Genomic DNA, 12,279 nt, shown 5'->3' with positions numbered 1-12,279 from the left:
AAAACATGTGAAGCAAAACTGTTAAAAGGTGCCCTCATAAATAACTGTTTGTATTCACTGAGTGAATTCTAAATTACATGTCCTCTTTTGCAACATGTAATGTCTTTAGAATATTAAGATGAGTATGTGTACTACTACTATATGTGCTGTTTATATTATTTTATTACACAACCTATGAATGATATTTTCAAATGTCATCAGCTTGATAACAACAGGCAAAAAACGTAAATAAATAAAAGTTTATTCCAATTGAAACTACTTAGAACACCATATGAGCTTTACCTTAGAAGTTAATGATTGATCTTCTAGCAAGCTCTCAGTCTATAAATATCTGACAGGATACTAGTTCCCCTATGTTTTTCAAAGATTTGGATAAATTCTTTGGGTTAGGGTCACCAAGCCTAACAACCTCACAATATAAACTAATCAATTATGGTTGTCAACAGCTACCTATTACAGGGAGTTTCTCTATGAGTGCAACGTATAGAAAACAGTGTATTGCTTAATATTTCTTCCACTGCAGGAAATGTTTTTGGCCTAACTGCCTTTACAGTGATTGGTTTTTTGGTGTAAGAAAATGTCATCCTAATAGCCAAAGCTATCATTTTTTGTGATCTAAATATATGCAAAGAATCTGAGTGGCAGTTTCCACTTGAACTTTTTCCACCACCTCCTCCTTCTTCTTCTTGCATTCACCTAATTCCACACATGCATCAAAACTAAGTGAGGATGAACTAGACAAGTTGCAAGAATTTAAAGTCATGCAATCTGTGGGTGCCTGCTCCTATGGGTTTGGTAGTCATTCATAAGACTAACAGAGAGCTCCATTCTGTGCAGACTTCCACAGTTAATTCTCACTTAATAGTGGGTCATTGTCTGTTGTTGTGAGCTTACCTTTTTTTATAATATTAAACTGCCTGATGCAAATCTTCCATTGCCACTTATGGCATTTATTGGTAATGAATACACTTTTTGGATTATATAGGTATAAGTGCTCACTATTTGATATCATTAGTACACCAGCAATGGTCCAATATTTGCCTGAACAATTATTCCACCCTTTTCCTCTTTGCAAGGATTGTCTTAGTAGCAATGTTGTTATGGGGGCTATCCATCAAGAATGTACAAGTCCTACTTATTATTTCTATGTATTTCACAGCTGATATAATATTTCCCAAGATAAAGCCATGCAAGGAAGTAGCCAAATTTATATGGTCATCAGTGCACATTCATACTTTACTCTAGTGAAAGTTGACCCTCAAGTCAATTGCATGCAAAGTTACATATTACCCAAGGAAGAAGACTTCCATGCAATGAAGGGGCAAAACTTAGAGGAAGATGATAAAAGGGTAAACATAGCATCACCACTGACTCAAAAAAAAAAAAAAAAACTCTTGTGTGTTCAGAAAAATTATTTTCAGAGTGAACATTTAGTCGTTTCCATCAGCTGTGCACTGCACTGGTTTCATATTTATCTGTATTCCACTCATTGTGGTTTGCAAACTGTTGATAGTGATTTAATGGGAGCTAATACCCCTAGAAGAATGTCCCAGAGACTGCAATAAGATTTTGAATGTATACAGAGAAGGGCTGCACATATAGTGACAGGTTTGTTTGATCAATGGGAGTGTGTCATTAGAGATGCTGAAAGAACTGAACTGGCACAGTCTTGAAGACAGACATAAAGTATCCCAAAAAAAGCCTACTTACAAAGTTTCAGGAACAAGGTGTAAATAATGAATCTACGAATATAGCAAAAACCTCTTCATACAGCTTCTGTAAGGAACATGGAGACAAGATTAGATTAATTACAGCATTAACAGAGGCATTTAGATAGTAGTTCTTCATATGTTCGATGTGTGGTAGAATGGGAAAAAACCCTAAGAAATGGTACAAGGGACATATCCTTTTCACTTAACAATGGTCTGCAGAGAATAGATGTAGATGTATTCAAATTAACATTGTTAGCAGATCATATACTGACCTATCACCAAACACATATAAATTCCATGGCCTAGGTTTGACTGTCAATGAGCCTAGAACTGGGTTTGACACATAGGAGGTCTCAGAGGAGTTACCACAAGCTGTACTAGCATTCTGTGTCACAGAATTGCAGGTATCCCACCTTTACAGCCCAAAACCCTTTTATGGCTGGTATATTTTGCTCTCTACATCTTTATCTATGTACATATTCAGCCAACCACAGTGAAGTGAATTACAGAGGACAATTAGCATGGTACCATGTGTTAAAGTTCTTTCCCATTCCAACTGCGTATGGAGTGTGGAGAGATTAACTGCTTAAATACCTCTGTACATTAGTTCTGACCTAATCTTCAATGTCCCTAAGGGCATGATGCATAGGGGGATGGATAATTTCTCTAGATTCTTCATTTAATGCTATGTCAAATGTTGGTTGTGTGACCAGCTACTCAAACATCCCAATCCAGCTTTATGCTCTTGTTTTCTGCTTCATCAACATATCTCAACATCATGCTGCTGATTATCAAAGGCATTGAGTATCAAGTAATCCTGTCACTGCTACTCCATCTGCATGTACTGAAAAATTTTCACCAAAGTCATTGTGGAATTGCAGAATGAAGAGGCTGGCCTGCACCACACCTATTGGCTTGGCATGGATGTTGGCATCATTAAAATCATTTGAGTATATTTCAGTTGTGACCATAACCAGGTAACCCCCCACCCCCCTCCTTCCTCACAGGTCTTCAGACATTGGCCATCTGATACAAGGTCATGACAGAACGTATATATTGTTTTTCAATCCTGTTTCTTAACACCGTGTTGTTGCTAGTAGTAATTGCTTCTTTCCAAATTCCTGCATCTTGTGAACATGCATAGCATATTCTCTACAGCCAGATTAGTCATGCCAAAACATTTTGCCCTCATATGCCTTCTCCATTTGTTGGTATCTAATAATGGAGAAACACGTGAACATGCAGAACAGTCTGAAACCAGAAGAGCCACATTGTCAAAAAAAATTTGCCATCAAATGTGTTGACATCTGTTTTATTTTCATTTATTTATTTAGCCATCTGTAGAAAATACTTAGTATGTAGATATTGTCCAAATTTAGTATTAGAAGAAAAAGGAAAAAAAAAAACACACACACACACACACACACAGACAGATTATATACACATGGTTCAGGTGCCCCTACTGATGTCACATTATGCAACCTGCAATGTAATATCTAGCCTTCAAATACGGTGTGCAAGGTTTTCATTCTCTCACTTGCTACATGCAAACTATTAGTCCTACAGAAAAAATTACAAGATTTTTTTTAATTTCATGTAGTTAAATTTTGTACTGAGATATGTTTCTACTGAAGGCCAAGGATTTCACGTTATTAAAGAAAAACCTAAAAAACTGACCTTCAAGTAAACATCCACCCCCATACTCATCCCTCACATCAGGGTTTCTAGTATGCTGTTCACAACACTTGCTTCCACCATTATAAAAAAATTTCCAGCTTCACGAACTATTTCCAATATTTGATTTTTTTTTTGGTCTCTATTGATTAGTCTACTTCATCACCAGAATAGTTGGCCATTTTGTTAACGTTATGTTAGTTAAATGTTCCCATGACAGAAGTGAATGAAAACTGACACTTGTAAACATTATGCTAAAAATAATTATGCTGACAATTAAATCCAAACTTGACCCTTATAAATAAAGTAGTTTCGTAGTCAGAAGGTGTGATGCAGGCAATGATGTAATTGTTTATTTTATGCTCTCAGAATTCATAAAACCTTTAGGTAAAATTTACACAAACATCAGTTTTACAATTGTGGTTGACTAAGCTGGTGGCAAAATATGGCCATCCAATGAAGACCAAAAAAGGTCAAAGGTGAGAAATAATTTGTGCAGTCACAAATTTTTGTGCTGTGGTAGGAGAAAGTGCCATGAACAATATGCAAAAAGTCCTGACTGGTGGCGACTAAGTGCTAGAATGGGAATGCATCTGAAGGTCACTTTTGTGTGTTTCCCTTGAATAGCTCACAACTATGGTCTCTAGTGAAAACACATGATAGTACAAAATTTAACTTAAATTTCATACAAAAAGATCCTGTTCATTTTTTCTGTGGGACTAGTAGTTTGCACATAGTGAGTAAGACAATATGAAAAGAATATGAAAATCTTGCATGTGGTTTTTGAAAGCCACATATAACAATGCAGGTTGCATAAAATAACATCAGTAGGGCAGTTGAACTACCCTGTACATGAAATAATATGTATGTATGTGTGTGTGTGTATGTATGTGTGGATCTCCACCTCGATTACTTGACTAATTTGAACCAAATTTGGTACACAAGCTGCTTAAAAAACGAGTATCACCACTGTGGAGATTAGAACCTCCCAGCTACCATAGGAGCAGAGATGTGAGCAGAAAACGGTTTCTCAAACCCTAACATGTAGGCTAGTCTGCATGACAGGTGTGTTGTATGGAAGCAGTATCAGACTGCCTTGTCGACCTGCTTTGCAGGGCAGTCTACATGTCAGGACATTTTTCAGCCTCCAATGTGTAGGCTACTGTTCACAACACCGTGTTTTATTGGAATAGTATTGGCTTGCCTTATCAACTTGTTTTCCAGGGCAGCCTACATTTGAGAGTCCAAAGACAATTTTCAGATCCCTGATGTGTAGGGTGCCCTATATGACACGAGTATTGTGAGAATAGTATTGGCTTGCTTCATCGACCACTTTTGCAGAGGCTACAGTTGCAGGTGGGTGTGGCTGGGGGAAGGCTGAGAAAAGGGGCAAGAGGAGACAGATTGGGAGATGGAAGCAGGAGGAAAATGATTGGGAGATGGTAGCAGAAGGATATGGTTAAGGAAAGGGGAGATGGAGGAGATGGATACGGAGAGGGGTGCAGGAGGAGATGAATAGGGAGAGGTGAGGAGTAGGAATTGGACAGAGAGAGGGGGGTGGGAGGAGATGGACCGAGGCAGGGGGAGAGGAGATGGACAGAGAGGAGAGAGAAGTATATGGAGAGGAAGAGGGGGGGGGGGAGGAGAAGATAAAGAGAGAGAAAGAGGAGAAGGAGGAGGTGTGGGGGATGGGGATGGATAGTCAGCAGGTGAAAAAGGCAGAGAGTGGGAGAACACAGATAGAACAGAGAGAGGGTGTCAGGTGCAAGACAGAGAGTGTATGAGGAAGCAGGTGGGAGGAGGATATGTTGTGAGGAGGCATGTGGAAGAGGAAATAAAGCAATACCAGGGCAAAGCCATACACACACACACACACAAACACACACACACACACACACACACACACACACACACACAGAGAGAGAGAGAGAGAGAGAGAGAAAGAGAACAATACAGTGTGACACAAAACATGGCATCTGAAATCTATATGCTTCCTTTACTATAAATCATAATCCGTTCTTCACAGGTCTTTACTTCTATCTGCCATAACAATTAAATCCTGTTATTCACAACAATGATTCAGAAAAGTTTTTAAATGAGATAAAAACATTCCATTGTATATGTAAATATTATGAAAATGTTAAGCTGAGAAAGACAGTATTTTTGGTTTGGCCTAATACAAATATCATCAGAAAAAAGATGTTGGTCAACATAGTCACTGCTTTAAATTTATTTTCATCTTCCAACTTTCTGTAGCAAACTGGCAGTCTATTGTAAAGCTTAACATTGATATGGGTTAGGTGTTACTGTGTGTTAGTTCGTTTAGTTTGCTGTCTATGGAGTGTTGTGCTATTTTTGGTATTCTAACAGCGAAAATTTTTTCTGAAAAGCTTTAAGTGGCCTGATATATTAAATACATTTTTATGTATATAATGAAGTTGTTGTTAGTATTTTAAGCTTCCTGTGTATGGGTTTGCAGTTGTAACATAGTAAAGTGGAGTTACTCCAACTGATATGATACTATGTCTCTGAAGTAACTAACTCTTTTTTCTTATTCTACAATTGTGTTCGACTTAACACACTATGTGTAAGTTGCATAAATCCAAAATGGCCAAAATACTACTTGTACAACATTTTACAGAAACATATTATTTGTGGTATAGTTCACAGTATGCTGATGTTAGTGAGGTATTTTGTTTTGCATGACAAATCTTGATATTTAATCTAATAACTGTTAACTGAAATTGTTACAATAGCATGCAATGGTAAAATTAGAGCAAAATAATCTGTAACCTTCATACTTTCCAGTAACTAGTATCACTTTTCCAAAAACTAATCAACTTAAGTAATATTTGTAAATAAAGTTCAGCCACTCCTAAAAGTACTTTCACCATTTTAGACCTTCAGTTTGTTTAATTTCTGGTCTTGACACTTGTTGCCCTAATATTTCTGTATCAGGCAGCGCCTTTGGTTATCTAATTAGGACACTAACTAAGAATCTGAATGCATCAGCAAAATTTCAAATATGGAAATTTTGCTCGAAGGAGGAAATCCACTGCAGAGGCATACAGTCCATTAAGAAAGTAGTAGCTTGAACCTCATTACTTTCTTAACCAGGTGCCATTTAGAGAAACCAAAGTATTGTGGCACCAACACTAATAAATATTCACTTCGCAATTTTAAAAACTAATGTGTAAATACCAAAATCACAAAATAACAATGTGCCCATCTTTATATACTCAACCCACCCAAAAATCCTCAGAACAGTCTTAGCAATTATCAAACTAACATCATGTAGTAACTCCTGTTAATTCCTTTGTGTGAGTCAATGTCAAGTCAGTACATAGTAAACATCTAGATGAAAGCATGCACCTGAAAACTGCCATGCTGGCATCTTTGTGGTTAAAGCTTGTAAATCACAGACATTTGATTAATACCTCCAAAAAGTTGATAACTACCTCATGTACAGTTCACATTTGTGACTTTCTTATGAATTTTTAATTGAGAAGTAATTATGATCATAAACTCTGACGAATAAGTAATTAAATGGACACTGTTATGAATAAATTTCATGAACATACAATTGGCTTTATGTGAAAGTGACCTGTTGGAAAATGTTAGGTATGAACTTGTTTTAGAACTATCACTGAGTTGCTGTATTATTTTTGATGTCAATAAGTAGGGTTCCTTTCTTGGTTCAGTCAGTGATAAGCTATGAACTGATAGTTACCTGAATGACTACACAAAGAATTGGTTGTTGCTCGGACTTATTCATAATAAAAATAAACCTGACAATGAATGAAAGTAAGCCTGTGGTATAGTGTCCATTATTACAGAATTATTCAAATAACCTTACTCTGAAACAAAAGAATTTATTTGAGGCAGCAAGTGGTGGCACCTTACAATATTATTCCATATGCTGCAAGAGACTGAAAGTGGTTAAATATGCCATCCTGACACCTTCTGAGGTACAAAAGTTCATGACAACTCAAAGAGCGAAACAGGCTGAATTGAGTTTCTCTTCAAGTGTTTGTCTGTGACTTTTATGGGGCTACAAACTAAATTTCCAAACACATCCTATAAGCCAACTATAGCACCTTCTTATTAACTTCATATTCACCTTTTCACAGATTTTGATTATTGGACACAGTGCAACACAAAATGGATACTGACATATATTTTGGTATTTAGCAGGAATGGAAACACAAAAGGAGAGGGTGTAGTAAATTATCTCTGACAGAATTATTTATCTGCCTCAATGGCTATTTAACAGCCTTGGAATTGAGTCCAATATGCCAAATTATAGCAAAGAATCCAATCAAAAGATGAACAATTTCTTGACATGTATATTAGTTTTAACAGAAATATGAAATTCATATGGTATCAAATACAAATGTATCAGGGTAATGGTGTGATCCCCTTGAAGACTGACTGGTGTCTCTTTGTGTTCAGCCATATATAATTAAGCTTGAGAGATATGGAATTTTAGTAATAGTACCCTTAAACAGTAGTTTTTGTTACAGTTAATGATGGATGGATGTTTAAATTGTAATAGGTAATTTATATAATTTTTGTTTTTTATTTCAAACCAGTGTTCCCATTTCCAATCATTTTATATGGGTGTTAAATATCAATACCCCCTCCATATTTAAGAAGTCAAGTGGGTGCATTTCTAATACATTATTTACATCTTGTCCTATTAGATAGTATCTTTCTTAGTAATATACAAGATAAAAAGCTATCTGAAAATGCAAATTTTGCAAACAGCTTAAAATACAGCATAGACACATCCTAATGAAGGATATGGCCCTCATACACTATTAATTTCTGGTTGATTACATGATAATCCAAAATATTTGTAATAATAAATGTTTATTACTATCATTTTCAATTTTAGAAATGGAAATGCCATCTATTGACTTCTGAAGATCCTCACTAATAAGTGCTGATGACTTTTCTAATGTTGCTTCAGTATGGATGTATCACGAGCTTTTAATATTAGTTTGGATGAATAATTTCATATGGCAGTAATATATTCTAATACACTTACAAGATTTGTGTTACTTGTTTAGCACAAATTTAATTGCATAATCTTGTTTTACTTTGAAAATATGGCAAAGAGTTGACTATAAAAAATTTAATGTATTACAAAATTGTTGAGGCTTTCTGTGTTGGGATCTTCAGCTGATATTTGTTTCTCGATTTTTCTGATGTTCTGCCAACAAGAGTGGCTGGCATTTTCAAAGCTTCACCCTCTACTGCTAGTGATGGACTGCATTCGAGTTCACAGCTGCAGATTATATGTACCTGGCATGTCAACATCCAAGAGTTTTTCCATGCTCATTTCTGGCACAGTTCTCCCCTTGGTACTGGCAATGGTCGTTCGCTGCAGCATGGAAATCTATGGTATGTTCACCTGGAGGTTTCCTTCTTTTTTGTTGAAGCTATTGTCCTGTTTGTGTATTTCTGAGCTTTTTTGAAAAAGTTGTGATGAAGTAAGCTGGGATCTTTTACTTCCTCTCTTGACTGCCATCTACCTCCTTAAATTCATTTTATTTTCATTTTTGCCTAATTACCAGTAAAATGCATGAGTATAATCTGCATTTCCATAAAAGAGAAAGGTTGGCTCTCAGTCTTAAGAAACATAGCACTGGGGCTAACTTCGTGCTAAGTTTTGTGTATGTAATTAACTTCCTAATTAATTTTGACCATTCCTAGTTAATATCTTTTGCTAAAAATCATTATAGGGTGAAAGCAATAATTGTTTCATGACTGATATTCTATTGTTGACTTATAAACAAATATAAATTCTGTACTAATTATAAATATTTGGAAGAAGAACTACTAGGATTCTTAAAGTATTTTTTTTTTTTTTTTTTTGTTCTATTTAAAAACATATTAGCAAAGTTTACAGAAGTCAGTTTTGACCTTCCAGCCCCTATTTTTCAGCCAGTATAACAATTCAGTACGTCAACACTGAGGGCTGTCAATGAAGAAATAAAGCAGTCAAACGTCACAAAGTGGGCGTGATAGCTTTTCTCTCCAATCTGCAATTTTTCTTTCTCTTTTCCAACCTGCATTGTGACTAATAGGGCCCACCATCTTATTACTTTATGCACACCATATTGCCCCACACAGACCTCTTAGCTAGTACCCATGGCCACAACCACTCAGCAATATTGTGATATGCAGCTGTGGCTACGGACACTGTTGCCCACGCATCATCACATGGAGGTGAGCTGCATGGAGCTATTTTGCTTGCACTCTGGTGTTATCTTTTCTTTACTTACAGCAATTACACTTATTTCTTAAAGAAAAATATGAGAATATGGAAAAAGGAAATCATAAATTTATGGTATACTTTAAGAAGAGAACAAAAGAAGGCAAGAAAGAGCAGACATAGATATCAATTCACCTACACCACCTGGGGAAGGGGACTTAGTATTGAACTTCAAGTCCAGCATCCACATTTAATGTATTAACCAAATGAACCTTCCTCTTCAGGAAAACTCAATTTGTTCAGTCAATGCAAATCTAATCTGTGTTGGCATTTTTTGTTAGAGTGCGGTGTGAGTTGAAGTTTGTTAGGTTGCGTACAACAACTTTTACTAGGATATTTAGTGAACAAATTCTGTATAGCTGTGGAACAGTATACTGCCTCAATGTAACCTAATTAACTTATATATTGTTCCTACATAGCTCTAGGAGAAAGAACACGCCATCACTAACCAATTATTTATCTTGTAAAAACATTTTTGTAGAATAAAACTAGACTTTTTTGAGTACTGAACCCATTTATTTTGTATAATATGCATGCTTTGTTTCTGTTATGTCTATCCTGTTTGATTTTGCTTGCTTACTTTATATTAAATTTATACTACATTGATATTATTACGTTTACAATGATGTTTACATTTATGTAACTGCTTAACAATGTTGGGAACAGGTTCAATGTGGATTCTAGAACAATATCTATCCATGGACTATGCTAACTACTTCTGCCTTTACTTGGATTGATTCATAATAGGACATAAATTGCAATCTTTGATTAATGTTCATTTGAGTATTTATGCATGTTTTATGTTATGAATATTTTGTGTGTTTATGTTATGTCAGTGTTGCCACGTCATTCGTTTCATGATCAGTATGGGAGCTACCTGAGCTATTTATGTTGGCCTGTCTTCACCTTCTGTGCCTCCTCTGTGTTGGTGAATTTTATTCTGTGGTAAGACTCACACAGTGTGTACTCTGCCACAGCTAGTTTCTCCACCTGCCCTAACCTACAGTGCTGCTTGTGCTCAGTGACCTAGGTCCTGTTTGATTGTCCAGTCATTCCAACACAGACTTTTCGCATGTTCATGGTATGCGGTATATTCCCAAGATTGCAAGTGGGTGTATTCTCTCCTTTGCCAATATGAGACATCCTTTGATTTTCTTTGTTGGTTTATAAAAAGTCTTTGTGCCATGTTTGCACAATATATGGGCAATTCTGTCCATCATCTGGAATGTACAGCAGAAGCACCATACCCAGCATTTCTTCTTCCTATGTGCCACTACACCAAGTGTTTGGCTCAGTCACATTTTTACATAACTGGTGGAGTATCCATTGCTCTCAGAACACTTCCTAGGTGTTGCATCTCACATCTGAGGTGCTGTGGCTTGCATATTCATCTTGCTCTCATTCTGAGCATATTTATCATGTCTCTTTTGTGACTCAGGTGGTGGTGTGACATTCCATGCACATACCGGAAATGGAGGGTTAAACTTTGACAATGCCAGCCATTTGTGCTGGCAAAACATTGGAAAAATCATCAAAGAAACATCGGTCGAAGAACCTGAGACAGAGGCTAACAAGCTGGCTGTCATCTAATGTATTGTGAAGTTTTCTAAAATTAATGTCCTCACACTGATTATATCTTCACTTACACTATATTAATGTACTAACCTGAATAGTAAAAGACCAAAGCCATCATGATGCCGTTTTAATCCAGGTGATAACACAATTTGTAGCTCAGGTAAAGGATATCTTGTACGAAGAAATGTCTCAATTTTCTCCAAAGTTTGAAGAATTTGGTTCTCTGCTTCTTTCATGTCTTCTACCAAATGCACTGGTACATATGAGCGCAATGTCACAGAGCCTGTTGGAAAATGGCAACAAAAATTTAACAATAATGAAACATTATTTTAAGGAAGCAATGATTTAAAGTTTTAAATATTTTTGAAAATTATGATTTTGCATATCTGTTACTTTAATAAAACTATGCATTCCAACCAAACAACAGACCATCCACAGGTATAAGAAATGGCATTCATTAGAACACAAGCATCCAGTCAAGATCATTTGTATCAATATCTACATTATACATTAATAGATCAAACTTACAGAATGCAGGAAAGCTCCCTATTTCTATTAGAGATAACATGTTAAAGTAGCAAAGTACACGGCCAGACAGAATCCAAATTTGCTCTTATCCGAGCACGTACAAGTACCATGTTTTCACAGAACTGAATCTTTGAAAACATCAGTTAGTTAAGAGGCTGCCCCTCACCAATCCTAATGACCTCTCATGTAACCTGTAATTACTCCATTCCTTCGCATACCAGAGCACCACACCTGTCATAATTTGAACATAATTCTGATCTGTTAGGATGATGTCCGTTCCACCTGTAGTATTAGGTAATAGATCAGATTCAATGCTGTGAAAGTTGTTACCCATTTCTAACCTGTATGATAACTTGCTCCATTCACTGTTGTTTGTATTCTAGCAAAAGAGGACTTTATGGTAAGCTTTATAAGAGCTTTTCACTATTAACATTGCTGTAATATGCCTTGATCATTTTGTGGTTCATTGATGAAATTTCTACTGCTGTGTACCTACTGCTGATTGTGGGT

The 12,279-nt window shown here is 36.2% G+C and overlaps 1 protein-coding gene across 2 annotated transcripts in view; it reads right to left on the bottom strand.

Moving 5' to 3' along the window:
• LOC124546164 (aminopeptidase Ey-like) overlaps positions 1-12,279 on the bottom strand; it is a 225,205-nt gene that overhangs the window by 120,274 nt on the left and 92,652 nt on the right. For both annotated transcript variants that reach the window (XM_047125016.1, XM_047125017.1), the window contains exon 7: positions 11,332-11,524. In XM_047125016.1, coding sequence (XP_046980972.1) covers positions 11,332-11,524 — 193 coding nt within the window. The remainder of the gene's footprint in view (positions 1-11,331; positions 11,525-12,279) is intronic.

Source organism: Schistocerca americana, chromosome 1, assembly GCF_021461395.2.
Source record: "Schistocerca americana isolate TAMUIC-IGC-003095 chromosome 1, iqSchAmer2.1, whole genome shotgun sequence".
Classification (NCBI taxonomy): Eukaryota; Metazoa; Arthropoda; class Insecta; order Orthoptera; family Acrididae; genus Schistocerca; species Schistocerca americana.
Note: the sequence above shows the minus strand (reverse complement) of the source record. Positions and strands in the feature narration are given on the sequence as shown.